This window comes from Mytilus trossulus, chromosome 7 (genome assembly GCF_036588685.1).
Source record: "Mytilus trossulus isolate FHL-02 chromosome 7, PNRI_Mtr1.1.1.hap1, whole genome shotgun sequence".
NCBI lineage: Eukaryota > Metazoa > Mollusca > Bivalvia > Mytilida > Mytilidae > Mytilus > Mytilus trossulus.
In genome coordinates this window covers 5,504,693-5,528,187 of record NC_086379.1, presented here as the reverse complement: position 1 = coordinate 5,528,187, position 23,495 = coordinate 5,504,693, and the positions used below count along the sequence as shown (strand labels likewise).

The 23,495-nt window shown below is 31.7% G+C and overlaps 1 protein-coding gene across 2 annotated transcripts; it reads right to left on the bottom strand.

The window, feature by feature from the left end:
* Nucleotides 1–1,132: 1,132 nt before the first annotated feature.
* On the bottom strand, nucleotides 1,133–22,290 carry LOC134724514 (splicing factor 1-like). Of its 2 annotated transcripts, none has more exons than XM_063587579.1 (13): nucleotides 22,161–22,290; nucleotides 19,599–19,790; nucleotides 17,545–17,620; nucleotides 14,504–14,656; nucleotides 13,820–13,940; nucleotides 13,125–13,277; nucleotides 12,507–12,625; nucleotides 10,253–10,357; nucleotides 7,565–7,643; nucleotides 6,572–6,706; nucleotides 5,641–5,965; nucleotides 5,011–5,106; nucleotides 1,133–1,961 (listed from the first exon to the last, which is right to left on the bottom strand). In XM_063587579.1, exons 1-13 carry the CDS (start codon nucleotides 22,198–22,200, stop codon nucleotides 1,702–1,704), a joined length of 1,854 nt encoding a protein of 617 aa, XP_063443649.1. In that variant the 5' UTR covers nucleotides 22,201–22,290; the 3' UTR covers nucleotides 1,133–1,701. The 2 variants fall into 2 exon arrangements, with proteins under 2 accessions (XP_063443649.1, XP_063443650.1); XM_063587580.1 differs by having other exon boundaries at nucleotides 5,677–5,965; nucleotides 22,161–22,215.
* Nucleotides 22,291–23,495: the final 1,205 nt, after the last annotated feature.

The window sequence follows — 23,495 nt, the reverse complement described above, 5'->3', positions numbered from 1 at the left end:
CTACTTGCTGAAATATAAAGCTTGTCAAAAATATCTAACACTGTCAGATTGTAATCCATGCCTCGCATAAAAACAGCTTTGTATTTACATTGCATCATAGGTCAAATTTATTCATTCAGTGTATGTTCACTTGTGTTAATATGTCTTTTGATTGAGTTAAGCCATTTATTTAGATATTTTATAGTCTTTCTATGTTGTGATGATACACTATTGTTTAAGTTAGGGTGAAGGTTTGGTACCATTACAACGTTTAATCCCAATTGTTTGCACCTGTTCTAAGTCAGGAATCTGATGTTCCTCAGAGTTCAGTATTTTTGAGATTTTACTTTTGACCTATAATGGTTTACTTTTACAAATTGTGACTTGGATGGATAGTTCTCATTGGCACTCATATGGCATCTTTTTCTTCTGGTTTCTGTCATCTTGCAATATAACCCACATCTCTTTCTTTCTTAATACTGTAAATTCAGAAATTATTGCAATGTTTTTTTATTTTTGTCAAAAAATGACCCAGGGTTATGTTAAATTCAAACTTGCATTTTGAATATTTTATGCCCAATAGTAGAGGGGCATTATGTTTTCTGGTCTGTGTATCTGTCCGTCTGTGCGCTGTCTGTTCTGCTTCCGGTTAAAGTTTTTGGTCACAGTAGTTTTTGATGAAGCTGAAGTCCAAACAACTTGAAACTTAGTACACTTGTTGCTTATGATATGATCTTTTTAATTTTAATGCCAAATTAAAGTTTTGACTTTAATTTCATGGTCCACTGTCAGAACATAGAAAACTACAGTGTGAAGTTCAGTTTAAAGTTTTGGTTAAGGTACTTTTTGATGAAGTTGAATTCACATATATGTGTGCTTCCATTCATAATCTGATGTTCTGACAGTAGTTGTCGTTTGTTGATGTGGTTCATAGGTGTTTCTTCATTTCTTGTTTTTTTTATAAAATAGATTAGACCGTTGGTTTTACACTGGTAATAGCTTGCTGCTCGATGTGAGACAAGGCTCTGTGTTGAAGTCTGCACTTTGACCTTTAATGGTTTACTTTTATAAATTGTGACTTTGATGGAGAGTTTTCTCATTGGCACTCATGCCACATCTTCTTATGTCTATATAAAATTGAGACCAACTAAAATTATGACAAAATTAATGATTTAATTGAAATTGACGTATCTCCATCTGATTGTTTCAGGAAGAAGTTTTACACAGATCTGACTGGCATGATATAAACAAATGTCAATTATACAATCGGAAGAAATAAATCTGGAATTCAGAATAAATTACCCATGATCCTTCTGCTTTGAGCAAAAACAGATCTATGGATCATGGTCCATCCACCAGTGCCTTATAAAAATCTTATGGTCTATTCCTCACTAGAATCATTTTTTTAAAGGAGCCATCAATTAGTCAACTAATAATACAACCTTTAACAAAACACAGTGTACAGTTATATCATCTCCCTTTATCCTTTTGTTATAGAAAATTAGTGACTTGATTAATTTTCTACTAAAACTCATTAATTAGTATCGTGTTAAAATGAGAAACAAGTCAATTCTACATATATATAATATATCGTAAAAGAATATCTTGTTCCAATAAAACAATTCCAGATTTATCTCTGTAGCCACTGAATGCAGTAAAATCAGCATGAATTTCATGTACAAATGTCTTAAAAACAAATCAGTCCATTACAATGTTTGTCTGTCAGTTTGGTGGTGGTGGGGGTGGCTGGGCTAACATATTATATCCTCCTGGTGGTGGTGGGGGTGGGGCCATGTGATTGTATCCTTGCTGACTACTGGGAGGGGGTGGGGGAGGAGGTAACTGATTCTGCATTTGTTGTTGATGTCCGTGGTGTGGGGGATGCTGTTGCCATGGAGACATGTTAGATGGAGGTGGAGGTGGTTGCCATGGCATCTGGCCTGTTGTTGAAGTCACTGGAGGCGGAGGAGGAACTCCTTGTACTGAAAAAAAATTAAAAGAAATGTTTTAAATATTTGTATTCTAGTTTCTATGATTATATAGTTTGCCTTGTACCAAAAATAAACCTTATGTAGTCACCCAAACAGTATTCAAAGCAGAATTTTAACTAAAATTAATGAATTTTCAAATTACAAATATCTGCCACCAGAGCTCCAGATAAGCTGCGTATTTGCGTGATCACGCAATACAAATAATAAAAAAAAACAATGCAATTGCCCATTGTTGGGTTCAATAACCCAATTAATTCAAAGGGAAACCCAATTATATGCCAAAAACATGAGTTCTCAACCCTTTTATTGGCTACCGTTTACGTTATTTACCCTTATCTGTTTACAGTCGTCGCGTAAATCTTTTTTTTATAATATTGATAATTGGAAATTTCCTTTCGTCCTAAAAATAGATCCCTGCATCAAGTAGCTGCAATGGGTCCCTGTTGGAGTTTTCCGTTGCTCAATAAGTACACGTGTTTTTGAAAACATTTCAATCTTCTCGGCGTTTATCCATTAGCATGTGTCATGAAGTCATATTTGTTTCGAATTGCTCAGGATTTATCGTAACATACATTGAATTCAAACGAAAGTGAATGTCCGGTAAAAATATTATATAGAAGCATGTTTTCTGCTTCTTTTGAAAAGCTGAGGGAAAGTTCTGATGATAACAAGACCCAACCAGATTTATTAGGAAGCGTCCATCAAACACACAGGCATGTATATGTTAGCAGCAATAAGAGAAATTAGGCATTAAGCTTAAATCCTAGGCAATAAGCTAACGCCTAGGCATTAAGTTATTGCCTGAAATTTTCAGGCATTAAGCTTATTACCTGAAATCTGATGATGATTTTTCATCCTATTGCCAAACATAGTTTTAGGCAATAAGTAAACTCTGGAATTTATGCATATTATGTGATTGAATTGATCCTTGATATAAAGTTGTTTCTTAATTATATTTCTAATACTACATGTATAAATATACATTCATTTGACAGATCTTCAAAGTTATTAACTTAAAGTTTATTTAGAAATTCAAGCAGTTAAAAAAAATAATTAACTCATACTTTTTCATATTTCTGTGGTATAACGAAATATGAAAAAGATTTTGAAAAAAAGTGATTGGATCCAATTAAAAATTGAGAATAATGATAATATTTGTTTTAAAATTTGTACACTTCACTAGTAGAACTGATTAAAAGTAGACAAATTTAAGATATGTTTTTTTTTGCTCACACCATTTTCCAATTTTTTTTATTGGATAAGTTAAATTTCTTTGTTAAAAGTTCCACATCTTGTGACAAAATAATTTTAACACGAATTTCTATCAAGTTTTCATACCAATACCATATTCTATTAGTGATTGTATTTCTGGTCTCTTGTGGAGAGTTGTCTCGTTGGCAACCATACCACATCTTTATTTTATATTTAGGATGAAACTTGGCCTTGTAGTTTTGGCAACGGTAAATTTAGAATTTTTTCTTTAGCTCATAAATCAAACGTATGTAATTAATTGCAGTAATAAAATAAAATAGTTGAAGTACTCCGTATTTATATGAAAAATGCACGAGATTTGATTTTTGAAACCGTGACACCTCGAATTTAGCTCCCTCAAAGCATATAACCGATTATATATTTAATTTAATTTTAACTATTTACAATTACTAGTAGTTCTAATAAAACTTAGTTTTATTTTTTTACTTATGTTTTGTTTCAAAGAGTTTAAATGTACAATTATAATATCAAAATTATTTATTACATTTAATTTAAAACTTTCATTTTTTTTTCATTTGCTATTTTAAATGTTTCTTTTATGCCAATACAGCTTCGATGTGCATGCTGAGACATGTCGTAAGTCGTTCCTTAATTTATCATAGTTTCTGTCCTAAAAATATCTTATAGGACCAATCTTAAGACAGTTTCGATAAACAGACCCCAGTTCTCATAACGTTATTATTTAACAAATATATTTTTATTTAAATAGATAAATGTCTTCTATTTACTCGGATTTATATTTTAGGCATTAGCTTAAGGCCTGCACACATTTTTCAGGATTTAAGCTTAAATCCTAGGATTTAAGACTAATGCCTGACACATACCTTAAAAAGAACAATGCAATCAAACATTGGGTTTTGTCAAAAACAAAATCAGTTGGAAAAGTGAAAGGCCAAATCAATTATGACATGATAAAGCACCAGAAACCTAAAGTTCTAATAAAAGACAACTAAACCTAGATTTATGTAAATTGAATAAAACAAAAACATTCATGTATAATTAGAGTTCTTATACTATTTTTATTTCATTTTACAGTAAATTTATGAATACACATATACAGGCACTGTCACTGGTCTCAGAATTTATCATATAAAGGTACAAGACGAGTGCCTGTGAATACACATATCCGTTTTTGTGAGAAAACACAAAACTGGCAGAAGGTTTAAAATGGGACACAAATTGAACCTACAATTGCTCCTCAGTGAATAAACCAAATAAAACAGCTAGCAAATAACCCTAAACCAAATAAAACAGCTAAACAAAGAAAGAAACATATTTAAGATGGAAAAAAATCTGGGGTTGATATTGCCTAAATATTCAATATTGTGTTAATGAAAAAAACCAATACATTAAGGAGCTTGGTGGTGAAAACCCAATTTGATATTAACATGAGGGTTGAACTGGAATTGATAATGCAATTAAAAAACTTTATCACCCAATTATATAAGAAAATGGTGGGTAAAAACTCAAATTTGTGAATCCTTATCTGGAGCTCTGCTGCCACATGGGGAGCAGGATCTGCTTAACCTCACAGAGTACTCAAGACCATCCCTTATTTTTTAGTGGAGTCTAATCTTTAGTTTTCTATGTTGTGCTTTGTAAGCTATTATTTGTCTTTTCTTGTCATGTCATTTGTCTAATTTTGTTTTGGACATGGGTTTGAATATCACTTTGATATTTTTCGCCTCTTTTTAAAAGTTAATAAATGCAGTTAATTGTGAATCCAATTCACTTTTTGAGTTCCAGTTCTGCAGAAAATTATATGTACCTGGTGGCTGTTGCATCCATGGCTGTGACTGCTGAGGATGACCACTTGGAGGAGGAGGGGGAGGGGCTGACATCAATGCAGGACGAGGCTGCATATCTGAAATAAAAATCCTCATTAGTAAAGCACATTCATTAAATAATAAAATCTCCATTTCAGTTGTTACAATCCTGTGACTTTTACTCTTTTTAATACCAATCATATTTTGTCAATTTTCTTTCAATCAGTTTTTAACATTTAAAAGCAATTTTAAGATTTTAGCATTTATCTCCCTTTGAACATGGAATATCATTTTTTTTGGGCAACAGTTCTGACATATTTGTACTGTGTTTTGTATGCATTGAATATTTTTATATGTTAAATCAATGAATTTTTCTTTGCTCTTATATTTGTCTGTGGGATAATTTCCATTTTTTTTTTATCTATTTGCATTTAAAGATTCATTGATGAGTATTTTGTAGACAAAGCATGTGTCTGGTATATATCTATAAGTTTATTTGTAGATCACTTATTGATTCCATCCCCCAAAATAACATTGAACCATTTTCCCCTGATTTATACAGGGTTGGTTATTTTGTGGCTCTGACCATGTCCCCTGATTGTATGGGGTGGTTATATATACAACAAACATACTTTGTGGCTCTGACCATGTCCTCTGATTCCACTTACTTTGTGGTGCTGACAATAGTGGCTGTTGCCACTTACTCTGTGGTGCTGAAGATACCGGTTGTTGCCAGTGTCTCATCATTGGACCAGCTTGTGATGACATCACTGAGCTTGGTGGTGGCACTGGAGCCGGTACCATTGATGAGGGTACGGATGATGGGGGTGGTACAGGCTGTACGTTGTAGCTGTTTGGGGGCTGATTCGGCTGCTGACCGCCAAGGTTGGTTATATTGACCACTTGTGGGGGAGGAATGTTTCTTTGTTGATGAGGCTGCCATGGTGGATTCAAAGACTAAAAATAAAAGAAAAGATATCAACCTCATGTATATTGTAAAATCACTGATTTCATTAACAAAATGTGATGCATTGTAGAAAGCTAATTTTGTTCAAGGTGTTGTCTGACACAGCTTTAAACCATAGCCACTCAATAAATTGAAAGATTGAAAGTGCATGATGATTAAAACCAGCTTTTCTCACTGTATTAAAGTGTTACAAATAACAAATAAAAGTTGTTCAAATTCATATGAGAGAAAGAAAAATTTTGCCAGTCAAATAACTACTTGTACTACTGTATAGCGGGTCATTTTCGCAGAGTGTAAATTTTAGCTTATTTTTGCGGATAAAACGAAATCGCCACAATAAATTCCGCCAATTTAAAAGAGCTAAAGCAAAGATATCAATAAAAGCATTGAATACACCAAAATAATGACCGCCAAAATATTTCTTATACCTTATTCAATGAAAATGGTGAAATTTTACACCCCCGAAAAATAACCCGCTATACGGTAATAGGAATTTCCCAATGTCAAATTGTGGGAAATAATTATCATTATTGCAGCCTGCAGGCTTGATAAGGCAAAACATAGTACATGTACGTCTACCCTACAGATAAACTTACCATTGGGTTAGGAGGAGGTTGTGTTATTGGTAACCTAAACTGTTGTGATAGGGGACGATTGTGCTGATTTGAAGATAACAGTGGTTTAGGTGATGACGTTGGTCCTTCTCCTAACTCTGCCATCAACGACATGTACTGAAAACAACAAATATTTATATAATTCATAATTCAAAACATGTCCTTTAGCTATGCAATCCTTTCAAAACAACAATTTTGGAAGATTTGTTTCTTTTGAACTGTTTCTGGTGTTTTAACATAAATATTTTGAAGCCTTAGACTCCTATATACTGTGGTTTCATTTATTTTCGTGGGTATCAATTTTCGTGGTTTGAGGAAAACTAACATATTCGTGGATATTTAATTTCGTGGTTTTGGCAAAGTCTACACTCATTCCTTTACCAAATATGTATTTCGTTGAACATTTGAATTCGTGGTTCTCCTGTAGCCACGAAATCCATGAAAATTGGTATCCAACGAATATTAATGAATCCACAGTATTCCAGATGGTGCTGGTATAGCTGAACATGTTTACATGTTGCTATCTCTACTTTTGTGACTATATTTTTATTATAAAAAAAATGTCTCCTTTTACTAGAACTGAAAACTTTTCTTTTTGTCAATTGGTGATTTAATGGTCACAAATACATGGGATGTGAACCAGAGCCTGTTAGAAATTTGTGAGCATTAAATAATTGATAGTGGCATATATTCAACATAAATTATTAACAAAATAATTGATCATAAACTAACTCTCAGATGGTCAACAGTAGAATTGATGAAAGACAGTTAAGACACCATCAAAAGTAGCTGTTTAAATGTATCATATTTTGTTAGAAGCATATCTTAGGCCTATTTTTTGTGAAAGAGTCCTTTATACATGTTACATCAATCAAAGCAAAGCACATGTAGGCTGAAACCTAAGACAGCAAAAAATTACATAAAACAGACAAGTCTTTTTTTTATCATTGTGTTATCTATCAAATTTGTTCCTACCTCACTGTCCATTTTTGCTCTATCAGCCATTGAATTCTGGTGAGCAGGCATACTGAAATTCTTCAGGGTATCTCCTGGTCTGAAACAGAAATAAATCTCAAGGTTTAGTACTTGAACACATGGCAGAAAATCTACACCTCTTTCGTTGGATTTTCAGTGTGTTGAAAAAAGATGAGCAGTGAAAAAAGATTTTTTTTCTAATTACCAACGCCTATTGATCTGCATCCATGCCCAATTTCACACATCAAAATCATAATGATAGTTGTCCGTTTGACAGATATTTCATTTATATAAATTTTATTTACACTAAGCAGATCTATATTATTATTAAAGAATATAATAACAAAACATGTGCTCAAGAGTTGAATACTTATTTTCTATGAATTGACCTGAATATGTCAGTTACGATGTTGCCAAAAATCCAATTGTCAATCGAGGATTTGACTCTCACAAATAAAATAAAACGAATAATTGATACCGCTAAATCCAAACTTGCCTGATAATTCCTTATCTAATGCAATACTAGTTTAACCAGATGCTCCGCAGGGTGTAGCTTTATACGACCGCAGAGGTTGAACCCTGAACAGTTGGGGCAAGTATGGACACAACATTCAAGCTGGAGTCCGCTCTAAATTTGGATTGTGATTAAATAGTTGACACAGCATAGGTTTCTGACACAGAATGAATGTATTCAAATGAACTTAAAATTTTTGTTTTCTCTTAGAGCAATTCACTATGCTGTTGAATATTAATCCTCTCAAAAAAATGTTTGAAGAAATTTTCTTTTTATTTATGAAATTTCAAATGAGAAAAATTTAACCCAATTTTTTAATCACATCCCCCTTTCCCTTATTCCAAAACTAATTTCAATTAAGATATTCTAATGGAGTTTGCAACAATTACTACTCATTTAAATACATCATAAAATATTAAGATGTAAAAAAACTGCTTGTTATCACTGAATGGTAAAGATTATTTAAATTTATCAGTTGGTAGTAAAAAGTGAATATACATTGTATATTGTATATAACGAAGATTTAAGTTGATTCTGGACAAAGAAAGATAACTCCAATTAAAAAAAATTCTTGCAGATATTTCTTGCTTACTTTACTGGACAAAGAAAGATAACTCTTAATTAAAAAAAAATTTGCTATTTCACAATATTGTGAAATAAGATATTTCTTGCCATTGCACAATACTGTGCAATTGAAAAGACTTACTATTGCACAATACTTAATATGATAATTTTAGATCCTGATTTGGACCAACTTGAAAACTGGGCCCATAATCAAAAATCTAAGTACATGTTTAGATTCAGCATATCAAAGAGGCCCAAGAATTTGATTTTTGTTAAAATCAAACTTAGTTTAATTTTGGACCCTTTGCACTTTAATTAAGACCAATTTTAAAACTGGACCAAAAATTAAGAATCTACATACACAGTTAGATTTGGCATATCAAAGAACCCCAATTATTCAATTTTTGATGAAATTAAACAATGTTTAATTTTGGACCTCGATTTGGGCCAACTTGAAAACTGGGCCAATAATCAAAAATCTAAGTACATTTTTAGATTCAGCATATCAAAGAACCCCAAGGTTTCAATTTTTGTTAAAATCAAACTAAGTTTAATTTTGGACCCTTTGGACCTTAATGTAGACCAATTTGAAAATGGGACCAAAAATTAAGAATCTACATACACAGTTAGATTCGGCATATTAAAGAACCCCAATTATTCAATTTTGATGAAATCAAACAAAGTTTAATTTTGGACCCTTTGGGCCCCTTTTTCCTTAACTGTTGGGACCAAAACTCCCAAAATCAATACCAACCTTCCTTTTATAGTCATAAACCTTGTGTTTAAATTTCATAGATTTCTATTTACTTATACTAACGCTATGGTGCGAAAACCAAGAAAAATGCTTATTTGGGTCCCTTTTTGGCCCCTAATTCCTAAACTGTTGGGACCGAAACTCCCAAAATCAATACCAACCTTCCTTTTGTGGTCATAAACATTGTGTTTAAATTTCATTGATTTCTATTTACTTTAACTAAAGTTATTGTGCGAAAACCAAGAATAATGCTTATTTGGGCCCTTTTTTGGCCCCTAATTCCTAAACTGTTGAAACCAAAACTCCCAAAATCAATCCCATCCTTTCTTTTGTGGTCATAAACCTTGTGTCAAAATTTCATAGATTTCTATTCACTTAAACTAAAGTTATAGTGCGAAAACCAAGAAAATGCTTATATGGGCCCTTTTTGGCCCCTAATTCCTAAAATATTGGGACCAAAACTCCCAAAATCAATACCAGCCTTCCTTTTATGGTCATAAACCTTGTGTTAAAATTTCATAGATTTCTATTCACTTTTACTAAAGTTAGAGTGCGAAAACTAAAAGTATTCGGACGACGACGACGACGACGACGCCAACGTGATAGCAATATACGACGAAAATTTTTTCAAAATTTGCAGTCGTATAAAAATGTTGAAAATAAAACATTGGGTTATACTGGAGGTATCGATTGCTATTGCTCAACAACTAATACTGTCCAGCAAGCAATTAACATCAACCCATCAAAACTAGTGTTCCATATCAAATTATTTCATATATAAGGAAATATAATTTGAACACTTCTCAACAACACACTATTATCAACCTAATAGCCATGTTAAGCTTTTAACACTTACCTCTTAGATTTACAATCCTGTGACAAATGTCCCGCTCCACCACACACAGTACACAGAATATTGTTTGTGATGATAGTGGAGGCTTCCTGTAGCTGTTTCAGTTTCCTGAAAAATAAATTAAATTCTATGTTAAAACATAATAACTCCATAGGCTTAAAAAAAATCCACATACCTCTAATTATTATAATAACCGGTCATTGATTGTTGATATGTAATGTCACTTTCAGCATACACAGATATATCATTGCAGCCATTTTTCATTGGTGGAGGATGCCAGAGAAAATAGTAAGACCAAAGACACATAACAGGATATCTAAATGCAACATTCTCAGTGAACAATTCAAAACTTTTGTGAGTAAGGAGACTTCTTAAATTCATTGGCAACTTGGAATAAGACAAACAGTCTAAACTTGTTAATTTATGTAGAGTTATGTCCCTTAGACCAAACTATGTTCTGAGAACTTGTGAATGGCAAATACACATCTATGGATAGTTGAGTCTTTAACATATTTTTAGAATTATGAAAATGATGGTCTGAAGTTGTAAACACAAGCATAGGCGTCATGAAACAGATAGTAATTGAACTAGAATGGAGATAACAGTATAGTATTTGAAGATTCATGTTAAAGATAAATTCAAATTTACCACCATCAAACAACCAATTGATACCCAAAAACCATCAAATACAATACAGTCGACTCCGGCCAATCGGATACAAAAAATGTCAGCTAAAAATATCCGATTATCCGATATATTCAATTAGACGATGAATGTAAATTCATTGAATATACTGCAATAATAAGTAGATCTAATCCTGAGATGTTACTAACCCTGTCATTTGCTTAATATGTGAAAGGGCTGGAGGATTGAGTGAGTGATTTTTTATCAGTTACATCACCACAATGTTTGCGTAAAAAAATATCAGCTGATCAGTAATGATTAAATTTGTTTGCACTTGCAGTTTTTAAATCCTATATTTATTAAAATAAATCAAATGACTTAATGTCCTGAAATACTTATGTGAATTATTATCTTCCATCCATAGTTTGTCTTTATTTGTTTAGTAAGGGCTATTCCAGAAAAAAATGTATGGGGGGGGGGGGGGGGGTTGGAAGGCACATTGTATTAATAATACATGGGTAATGGGTATCAGAGCAACTTTTCACACTTAAATGCACTTTAATTCTCAATTACAATTGTCTAGGTGGTGGGTGCTGACAAAAACTGCCTTCCAACCCCACCATACATTTTTTTCTGGAATAGCCCTAAACAAATTTAGATCCATTATTTACATTTTCACACAGGTAAACTAATTTGGCTATAAATAGATCAAAGCAGGGTGTGTGTAGAACCTCTAATCTAAAATTGTATTTGTTATAATCTTATTTCTTTAAATAATCAAGAATAACTTGAATTTATGAAAATAATCATTATTGATAAAATATAATTGCAAGGCGTCCATGACATGTGTTTACTTTAAAAAATATTTCTGACAAAAGTCAGATTTCTCTTGTCAAATGAGATTTAAATTTACATTGCAATAAATTATTCAGAAGGAGGTACATTCTGTTAAGATTATATTTCTGAGTCTGTGAGCATTTAGAGTTTTTTTAAATTCTCCCAACAGCAACGTACTGATCTTGTCAACTGAGTCTTGTAAATTCTAACCATTTGAATTATAAGGGCATCTAATTCACATGGTAAAGAAAGATAATAAACAAAGACAACAATTTATTAAGAAATAGTTCCTTTTTATTCAGTAAAAACTAAATCTTCTTGTCTGCAAGATTGTAAATTCGCAACTTCAGGGTCCATTTCATGTCAGAAAAACATTGAAAATATTCGATTGCGTAGGGATTTGAACAAATTTACCTGAATATACTTATTCGATTTGCCGATATATTCTTTTATCTGATATTCGATTACATGATGAAATTAACATTAAACATATAGGGAAGGGTTTGGTGTTTTGAAATAATATTACAATAGCCGATATATTTGTTTAGCCGATATCCGATTAGGTGGAGTCTACTGTACTGTTATTTCATTTTACCATGTCTTGTTTTTTATAATATTTTTTTGTAAATTCTGGATGTATAAATTTTATTATTTAAAACATTTTTTTTCAGTTTCAGTTATAAACTTCAGAATGCACAGATTTATATTGTTTGTTTGTTGTTTTAATTGTTATGATTTCACTCTCTTAAATTTCACATGACTGCTTATTTTTACAAAATGATGGTTAAATACGTACGCTAATCCATCGTTTTCTCTCAGTGTACCATTCAATAAAGCCAGTTCTCTCAGCTGTTGTCGTCTCAAATCATTCTGTCCTTCAGGAACTTCTATACCCTGGCTTATTATTTCTTTTATCTGTAAAATTTTAAAATACATGAAAGTAAAAAGGAAAACTATAAATACAGCTTAAAGATGAATCTTATAATATATTATAAGGGCTTTATTCAAATGAGGATTTAAAAAAAAATTGCTCTGGGTGTGGTCTTTTGATCTGACGTATAATTTCCATGAAGGTTTGCCAAAGTTATTGATTTCTAAACATTCAACTGTTGACAACACGTATGATACTTATTAGTCACATCTTTCTGACTTTCCTTGCAGGTAACACAGAAAGATTTACAACAAACGTCAAGAAATAAGGATGCAAAATATGCTTCTGAAGAAATTTTTTACAATTGTTTAAATTTGAATGCCAAGCTAGATAAAACATAAAGAAGTTTTACCTGAATAGCCTTAAATTATTATATTAAAAGAACAAATTATGTTCAGCCATGCCTAAACAATAGATAAACATACTTTTGTTTATTAAATTATGATATGGTATGGATGCAAATGAGTCACAACTATTCCCTACCTTTTCTACAGCTTTGTTGACATTTTCAGGATTATTAGCTGTGACATAGGCATGGAGTGGTTCATCTTCCCCTGGTAATGGTTGGCCATCCTTCCTTCCTATCTTACCTTCCTTCACTGATCCTTTCCCTCGGATAATTATCTTAGCACCAGTCTGAAGAAAAATAAAATCTTTTCTAATACATTTACATGCTGATTTAATAAATCATTGCACTTGTTTTTGATATTTTTTAGTGAATATCACTGATAATAAATATCAATTACTGTGGATTTATTATTTGTATGATACCAGTTTTCATCGATTACATGGAAACACACAAACCATAAATTAAAAAAAAAATTAATCCAGGAAAATATATGAATCTGTATTAATAAATGAACAATGTCTTTTAAATGAAACTGTGAAAAAAATAATTTAATCATTTTCATAAACAGATAGGAAGCCAAGTAGGTGCAGGATTATGTCAGACAATAGAAATTTTTCAACAAAAAATATAATGTGTCAAATAGTGATGTTTATTTCTAAAGTACTAGAGTAATTGAAGTCCATATAATATTCCTACAAACTCACCTAAAAAGTTTTTCAGAGATTTTTCACTTGGGTCAAATCATCAGAGGTACAAATTTACTCCTTTCTCTTTGATTTTTTTATGTGTATTTACAATAGGTGATATGATAGAATATATATAAACTTACATCTTTTTCTAAATTTTTAAGAGTATTTCCCCTTGGACCAATGAGAAGTCCTACAAAATTAATTTCTGGATGTTCATCTTGCGGAATCATTACTTTGTCACTGACTCGGATAATGGGAGGTCTGGAAAAAATAGACAAGTACATGATTATATTCTAGAATCAAATACAAATTTATGAATACATTTTTAAACATTTTTTTAAAATAAAATTTTGTTTTGTTGAATTTCATTCTTTATTGAACAATCATAGTAAATCTTTTCAGGTTACAACTTACAACAAAACAAATGGGTAAAAACTACCAGTATGCATCATACAATTATAATATTCATGTAAGATACGGAATATACAAAATTATTTTTTTAGGCCTCTCTGTCTCGGTCTACTTTTTCAATTCAATTTTTCTCTATCTTCTACTTGAAACTTTATAAATCAGATACATTGATATCAAATAATAAAATATATTCTTAACCATATTTCACTGTTTAAAGTTAGTATTGTTCATATTATATATATAGATAAATAAATGGTTGGACATTGTCATATATATTACAATAACTTTCGTGTGTTTTTTTTTTAGATGTATAGTAAAATCACTTTGATCATCAATTTTGGTATCTTGCTGAAATTTTTGCAGAACTGTTCCCTGTTCCCTTTCTACCTTATAAGCAAATCCCTTATTCTTACTTGTAATCTGCTGGAGGTTTATAATCAGGGTTGCTATTCATGGCATCTTGAACCAGTTTGTGTCTTTCTTCCTCCAACTTCTTCCTAGTTCTGTATTCTCTAGTGTTGAGACGCTTGCCTTCATTGTTGTAAATAGGTTCTGGTGATGGAGATCTGTGGAATAACAAAAAGAGCACTGTGGTGATATCATGAAACACTGTGAAACCAGGTTATACCACCACCATTTGGACTTATGTGTGCAACATATAAGATCAGGGAAGGTTTTAAAGTTAGATCTTTTTTGTTTTATTTCTCAATGTCTTCAAATATCCAGAATTTCAACATAAAGCCAGTTTCTAAGGAATAGAACTATGCAATTTGTCTATGAAAGAATTAACCATAATATGAATTTTTAAATCTGAATGTTTCAGAAAAATATTTTCCATCTACTTTTACATTGTAACCAGTTTAACATTAATAGTTTACATTGAAAATGCTGTAAGCTAGATGTTTAAGATGTACTTTTGTTATCTGATGTTAATAACTTACATGTAACTGCCATAAACATTAAAATTTAAATCAAATGATAAAGCTAGATGAATATTTTCCCTACATATCATCACCTAAAACACAGACAGGACGTCTATGAAAGATAGTACATATCTAAACTTGCATGGCCAGTGGCAGTTTTATTTTCAAATCTTTTGCATCATGTATCAAAAAGGCTTAAAATATGTGCGTCACTAAATGGTTGGTGTAATAACTTGGTTTCATTTTAAAATTAAATTACGTAATTTTTTTCAGCATTTATCATATCCGCCTTATGTACCAGGCAGTTTATAAAACTGTATACATTCTTAAAACAGGAATTTTCCCCCTTTTTCACAGTATATAACAAAACCTCAACCATCTGTAGAATTGTTCATTCTACAGAATCTCATTAGTGTAGTACTAAATGTTCTGTGTTCACCACTTAACCATATTGACCTGAATTTGTTGATGAAGTTTCAGACCTTTTAAGATTATGTACAGACGTGTCAACAGCAATGTGTTAGGAAGAAGCAATATCCTTTTCCATTACAAATTGAAAATGTTTGTGTGTCTTAAAATTTTGGTAAATAAACTAGATAAGTATCTCCCCTACACACATTTTTGACATAATGTAAACCCCAAAACACATAGGTTTTTTTATAACCAGAAAGTGAACTTATTTATTACCAAAATATTGTGTTGGTCACATCAGTATACATTTGTAATTGACTGAACATTTCTAACAGCAATCCAAGAAAAAGAACCATAAACCATCCAGAGGGCAACAATTTTCATGCACTTGTATACAGAAGACACATATCACAAGAGTAAACCATTCCCGATGATTTGTTTATCTATCTATAAACATAAACACCAAAAGATGCACCAATACTTCAGTAACTTTATCCTTTGACTGTTCTTTCTGTCAAAATCATCTTACTACTAAGGTATACATACTAATTATGGGACATAAACAATAGTAACCTGGCCTTGGAATGATTATAATGTAACAAATTAACAGAATAAGAGCAGTTTGAAAGTTGACAGAAATTAAGTATCTTAGCTAATCCTGTTGGACCCACTATGACACTTTCTATCTTGACTTTAAAACAACCTCTATTCTTTAAATATCACCCAATACTGTTAAATTTACATGAAGTCTAAAACAGATAACAATTATTACTGAATCTGTTCTGAAAGAGAACTCACATTACTGGAGTCAACCTAATCAAACTCATTATTAACTCATTAGACAAAAAGATCACAAAATTTAAATACTGGTAAAAAAGAGGATTAAATTGGATTGTAACAACTTCTGAAACGAATTTCAATATATTATGGAAAAAAGATAAGAGTATTAATGCTGAAATTTTGAGGAATCGATTAGACACAAATAACTTTTAATATAATTGAATTATAAATGAATTAGTCATAAATACACAACAACATTTCTGAAATTAATGTTTCTTATTATAAAATTGTATATTACTGAGGTCTGAAATTAAGGGTCTCTTTAAACCGATGGGGCCAAGATGTGCTTCTCAGCAGCTCAACTGAAAGGGCCAAATTTATGAATAAAAATGATTAACAAAGAAACTTTGATTAGCAAAAACCAAATAAAATAAATTATCATACATATGAGCAAAAATAGCTTGTACATTACCTGTTTACTTCAAGTTTTAAAGAACTGCCAGTTTTCATATTGAAGCTCCAAAATGACTAAATTCTATTTTTTTTGCAATTTTTTACAAGAGATTTTTCATATCTTCAAACAAACAGTGAAATACTGAACATCAAAAATGATTAAAAGTAGCTATATGTTTAATAATGTCACAGAAACAACATATTCAAAAAAATTGGTTCCAACAATTCTTTATTTAGAAATGTTACTGCTTAAAGCGAACACTTACTATTTTCTGTGAAAATTTATTCAATAGTCATTTTAGAGCTACATGTACATAGGAACACATAGGAGAACCCTTTTTTAAACCCGTAACAAATTGCTATGAGCAGTCTATAAAACAAAATTCATGGGACCAAGAGAAGGAAACTTGAATTTGTCATTATTTGTTGGTGTGAATTATTATCTTGAACATGTTTAAAATGTAAGCAGGTCTTTAAAATTGCTTCTATTTCAAAGCACCTTTCTCTTCAAACTGTATGTTTTAATGGAACAACTGTACAATGTACATGTATCTCAAAATTTGTGGATAATTTGTTATAATTTATCAAAAGATTTTTTTCATGCAGCCAAAAAATTCTTGAAACTAACAAAACAAATATCACAATACTTGTTGACAATGAAATTTTCAAGAGAATGTATAAAATTTGTATTTTGAATGAAATTAAGTTTCTCCCTGGCTGTAATTGTTACATTGACAAGGTGGTTATCCCTGAACAGAACCCCTCAAACCACATGCAAATTAGCTTTCTACTACTGGCAGTTCTTTATAAAGTCATAACAGCACCAAGCTTGAGGCTACCAGTGGGAAAATCCTGTGTCAAAATCATCAATATTACAGAAATCAAACCTGGATTCTGGGTTGGGTGGTATGCCAAGATCTCCCGTTCTCAGTCTACGACTTATCTCCTCAATTTGTAGTTGCACTGTAAAGTAACAGTAGTTATTATTATACAGTAATATTAATATTTATGTCATTTAAAATAAAATACCTGAACTTTAAGAAGACAAATCATTCTAACAACTACAGAAATTCAGATTTAATAATCTATTTAACAATAAAGTCACTAAGAAATTTGTACTTTTGTAAATAAGAATGATTCATCCAACAAAAAGCAGAAATTGTTTTAGATGAAAAAGTTCAGTTAATCAAACACTGATCTTTGCCATTTGATACTTATCTGATTGTTAGTGATTTCCCATACTGACAAATGCTGATATTTTATTGATATAACAATAAAAGAAACAGCATGTAAATTTCGTAGGAAGTGGGACATTTTGGACTGAGTAGCAGGTTTTGCCACCATATGCCTACTCAAACAGAAAGTCAGTTGGAAAGCAAAATCATTTTGTAGTTTTCAAAGCTTTAACTTTTCTCAAAAATATTTCTTCAAAGTAACATTTTTAAAGGTTGCTATATCAAATTTTAAATGAAAGGCACGATTGAAGTTCTTTTTGCATGTTTTGCTTAATACTGGCAGATGATTCAGTGCTTTGATGGTTGAAGTTTCCTCGACATAAGTCGTCTGTCCTGATCAGGATAATTGGACTAAATCACAAAAACAAATTTACATCATTAGACAAATATACAGTAACCGTTTTTTTCTCTCTCATTGGACGTTTGTCATTCAAGTTCATTCTAAGAACTCTTACAAGCATTTTTTTTTGTACTGGAAATTTCAGTTAAGTTATTGATAGATATCATGAAACTTGTTATAAATTAAAGTGTTGTTTGACTATAAGTTTTCTTGATTGCAAGTCGATTTTTGTTTGTTTTCAAAGAAATGCAGTCTTATGTTTCCATGTTCCTAGTTGTCAGTTAATTGTGTTTTTTACGTTTACAAAATTACATGGTCTTGATACATGTAGGTTAAGAGAGGTTTGTGCATGTAACAAGTCAAGACAGAGAGTAGCAAGAACATTTTTTTTCTCAGAGTTTGTCTGTCATACTTTAACAAATTTATCTTAAGTTTTCAGGTTTCCCAGTTGTTCCCTTGGTTTATTTTCATACAATTCTATGATGTTAAAACTTTTCATGTATTTGAAATAACGATGTATCTCTATATATATCGCATCTATCAAATTTCTGAGACATTTTTACAAGATTTTCAAATAAATACTGTTTACCATGTATAACCATGATTACTATTTTTAATAAATCCAGAAAAATGCACAATCTAAAATTATCAAACTAGAAAAAATGAAGGACAAAAAGAAAGAAAGAGTACATTCTCAGCATCAGTGCTTTCCTTTGCAGCCAGACCTGATCTGTTTTCTCTAAAATTTAAAAGAACAAAATAATACATTGTAACATCAACAAAATATAAATCTTTTAAACTCAATGGTCATGATATGTCCACACGGAGACTGATGAAAATATGTCTGATAAATACTTTGCATCAACACTTCATCATAGTGTACATCTTACAATTGTAATATACATGTACATGTATCTGTGTATATATATTTGTAATAGTTGTAAAATCTTCATGTGATATCAAACTAGTGTAACATTGGTTTATGAATAATATCAAAGCAAATAACAACTAGGATAATTGGGTCAAAAAACATTAACTATAATAATTTTGTAAGTTTTTCCTGTTTTTTTATTACCAACTCATATCAGTCATTGCCAGTAGTACCTGAAATAAACTTCTATTAAAAAGTATAATTTTATCTTCATAGCTAGGCTGTACATATCTGGATAACAAGCTGAAAATAAACATGTGCCTACAAAACTCCTATATTTCTAAATTTCAAAATGAAAAGTATCAAAATACTTCTTCCTGATACTAATACAATGTTGAAGTTCTGAAAAAAAACCTCCTGAAAATTCATGAATTAAGAGACATTCATATCATGTTTATAGAATTCAAATTTTTTTCAGCATGATTTTACACTTACTCAAGTACTGATTTTCTTGATCCGCTGAAAGCCCTGTAGGAATGACTGTAGGTAACCCTGGTATAACGGTCTTCTCCATCTCTGAATCTTGTGCCCAACGACTCTTTCTTTTCTTCTTTTTATCACTTCCTTCTGTTTGTCCTGGACCAGAGGACCCAGACCCCCATGACTGTTGTCCAGCTGATGTAAAATCTGCAATTAAATTAATGTAAAAGTTACTTTCATGACTTTTATAGATAAAGCAAACACATTTTGACAAATATTCATACTGCTAATTCAAACTGTATATATATATATTTTCTGTGACTGTATCTTACATTAATTTGTAGGATCCTTTACTATAGATAATTTAGCTGATCTGTAACAATAACATCTTCATGCCTTATATATCATGTACTGTAGTACGCCGCTAGATTAAAACTGACGTGGAAAGGTAACATATGGCCACCGAAAGCTCTTTTTTTGAGAGCCCAGGTGGTCGTGTGGTCTAGCGGGACGGCTGCAGTGCAGGCGATTTGGTGTCAAGATATCACAGTAGCATGGGTTCGAATCCCGGCGAGGGAAGAACCAAAAATTTGCGAAAGCAAATTTACAGATCTAACATTGTTGGGTTGATGTTTAGACGAGTTGTATATATATATATATATATATGCAGTGATATCTAACAAGTTTCAGTGTTATAGAAAACCATGGAATCAAAACATAAAGTAATTCAGAACCAAGGTTAATTTCTAGAAGTCAATGCAAGTTTGGTACCTTCATCAATATTAAAGGTAAATTGTATGGTGCAGTCGTAGTGTATTTTCATACCTAAAACTTATGATGTAATTTTATTTCTCTAATTTTTGTGCTATTTTCACATTTCCTGACCGGTGTGAGAAAAATATTTCTCCACACTAGTGAAAAATCTGTTCTCGGCAAATGATTAGTCGAAATTTGATTATGACGTCAAAATGTTTTGTTTTCTTCTCAATTTTCCTATTGTGACGTCATGAAAAAAGGCGGCCTTGTCTGATGACGTCGCTTATAAAGAGCACAATTCTCTGAAAATCTTTGAAAAAGAACGATAAAAAGCATTAATTAGAGAAACAGATTCTGACACTATAACTCGTGTATTACGATATTTCTCCACTCTCGAAGTTAAATTTTATTATTTAAAGCGCGAGGCTTGCCGAATGAAACTGTCTCGAGTGGAGAAATATCGTAATACACTTGTTACAGTGTAAGAATCTATATTTAACTTATGAAACCAAAATCCGATTATATCGTGTGAACAAATTCATAACATACTTTAATTTCATAAAGTCAACTGTATGTATGTTTCACCTTTCACATTTTGCTTAATACATGTCCAAATTGAGGGAAACTCTTGTTTTGAAAGTTCTTCAAATGTCCGGTGAATTTAGCACATGTCTTATAAATATAGCGTGTTTTAAATCAAGTAAAGATTTAGCACCATGAAATATAGTTAGATTCACACTCAACAGACTGGCATGGATGGAATGTAAGTTCTTTTTAATAGAAATTGGCTAGATTTGGTTAACAAATGGATTTCAGTTAAATTTCAGTTGTATTATATTTAGTAGTAAATTACTCTAGAAAATTATCAATTTTAATCTATTCTGTCCCTTCAGAAGACTAAAACAATTTCAGGAAAGATTCTTTTGTATTACATTGCGGATTATATGACAAAATGAGGTAATGCACAACAGACTCACGCTTAACTCTTGAGTCCACAAGCCATACCTACATGTAATTTATTTGGAAATTTTAGTTGGATTCTGTTGGTAAACAAAAATTTTAGAGCACAAGAGATAACTAGTCAATGACATAGGACTTGTGATTTAGCATGAAGACTGGCACTTTAATGTATATCACCGGCCACATGGACACTACTACTAGGAACTCCACTGTATAGATGCCATAACACTTGTACATGTCATTGGTACAGAGAATGTCAATGTGTGATTTAGCAATGCCCTAGTTCAAATAATTATGACGTCTGGCAAGGCTATTTTATATTCTTCTGGGAGCCTTGCCAGCCTTCATAGTGGGTCTCATTGGGGTCTAAGCGTGACGCTGGGTTGCTGATTTTTTTGTTAGCGTGAAAGTCAAATTATTGTTGGGAAATGAGGTCTAGTGTGATACAAAAAATGAGAATTGGTTACGTACATAGCGTAAGCGGGATACAGGAATCTATCAAAACAGTAAGCGGGATCCAGGATTGGAATGCCCCAATGAGACCCCCATCATATGTATTTGGAATTTATTTAGCAATGTCCCTATGGCTATGTGCACAGCCACAAGTTTGTCAGTACTCACTAGTAAATGAATAAATTGCAGCCATGTTTAATCAGAAGCTGATTTTGTTTTATTGGGAATATATGTAGATTATATAACTTTCTATTTTTTAAATTTCCAAAATGCAAAGGTCTGTTTTCGGAAAAATGTGAAAATTTGTGAATGAGTTGTGAGAGTCAATGTTAGATAAATTGGATACATAGGCTATGGAACTTTTAAACTGATAAAAATATGGAATGTTAAGCTTTGAAATATGCTCACTATTTCCGTAATCATACGATCTTTTGGTTGACTGAAACATTTTTGGACCGGCAAGCAAAACAATGTCGTGTAACAAAATGGCGTTATGCAAACGTTCCTGTGATAGCGACGTCCAAAAACCAAAATAGACATCAACTGAAAAGAAACAATAACGTACCAAAATTAATTGGGATAATTTGAAAAAAAGCGCTACCCTTTAATGACAATTATAATCAAGAATTAAGACAAATCTTGAGTAAGTACTTTTTAGGGACTGGTTACGGTTACATGGAAATGTAACAATAATAAAATTTTTATTACATTGCCCATGAATTTTTTATGGTTGCTTACTCTTTGGTTTTGTATGTTGTATCATGTGTTCTATTGTTTGTCTGTTTGTCTGCTTGTCTTTTTCATTTTTAGCCATGGCGTTGTCAGTTTATTTTCGATTTATGAGTTTAACTGTCCCTCTGATATCTTTCGTCCCTCTCAGTTTATACCCTCTAGCCTCCTTAATTGCAAATTTAAAAAAAAAAATATTTGCAATATTACAGTTTCTTCAAATCCAATATGTTGTTTTTGGGAGCATGTTTTAGTCCAGCGAATCTTGGTGAAACCAAGCAGCCATTTACAAACGAGTGATGCAGCATTCTGCACGTCTGTATTTCATACTGTACAATTCCATTATGTACTATATATATTTTTTTGGAAGCCGGTTAAAGAAACTTTCAATGTCTGTCATGCTTTAGCTGAAAAATATTATTTTACTCTTGCGATCAAGAATTGAGTATAAAAATCCTTGTTGCGATGTTTATATTTTCGTCAATTGTGAAGGCAATTGATGTAAACATGCATTTGCCGACATGTTGAAACATCGGTGTTACATATTTTGTGATAGTAATTTCATTCTTATTGGCCCCCAAAAAATTAAGTAACACAACCATATAAGGTGTAAGTTTAATAAATCTAGCGTACATTGAAGTGCATTAATGTAACAATAACTCATTGTAACCGTAGACTCAATTATTATTGTTACATTCGTTATTAATCGGATCCTTACCCAACCCTGTATTCCGGCAATTAGTCTCCAATGTAAATACTATTTTTATTATTGTTACATTTCCATGTAAGCGTAGTCAGTGCTTACTCGAATAATTCAATCCCTCTCCGGCCGATTTCACTTGAAACTCTACAATCGACTTAAGAGTTAAAAGATTATCACGTGAACGCACCAGAGTTGATATTCGGAACAACTCTATGGCCGAGTTCACTTGAAACCCTCGAGTTAACTTTACTTACTCGGGTTTCAACAATACGATTTTACTTGAACCACTCGAGTTAACCCCTCGCACTCTG

Excerpts from the sequence above, each read along its gene's own strand:
- LOC134724514 (XM_063587579.1), bottom strand. The coding sequence starts at position 22,200 with ATGTTTCAGTCAACCAAAAGATCGTATGATTACGGAAATA. Across the intron at positions 17,621-19,598 it reads TCAAGAAAATCAGTACTTGA|TGCAACTACAAATTGAGGAG; the intron begins GTAAGTGTAAAA and ends GTTACTTTACAG. Across the intron at positions 14,657-17,544 it reads CCACCCAACCCAGAATCCAG|ATCTCCATCACCAGAACCTA; the intron begins GTTTGATTTCTG and ends GTTATTCCACAG.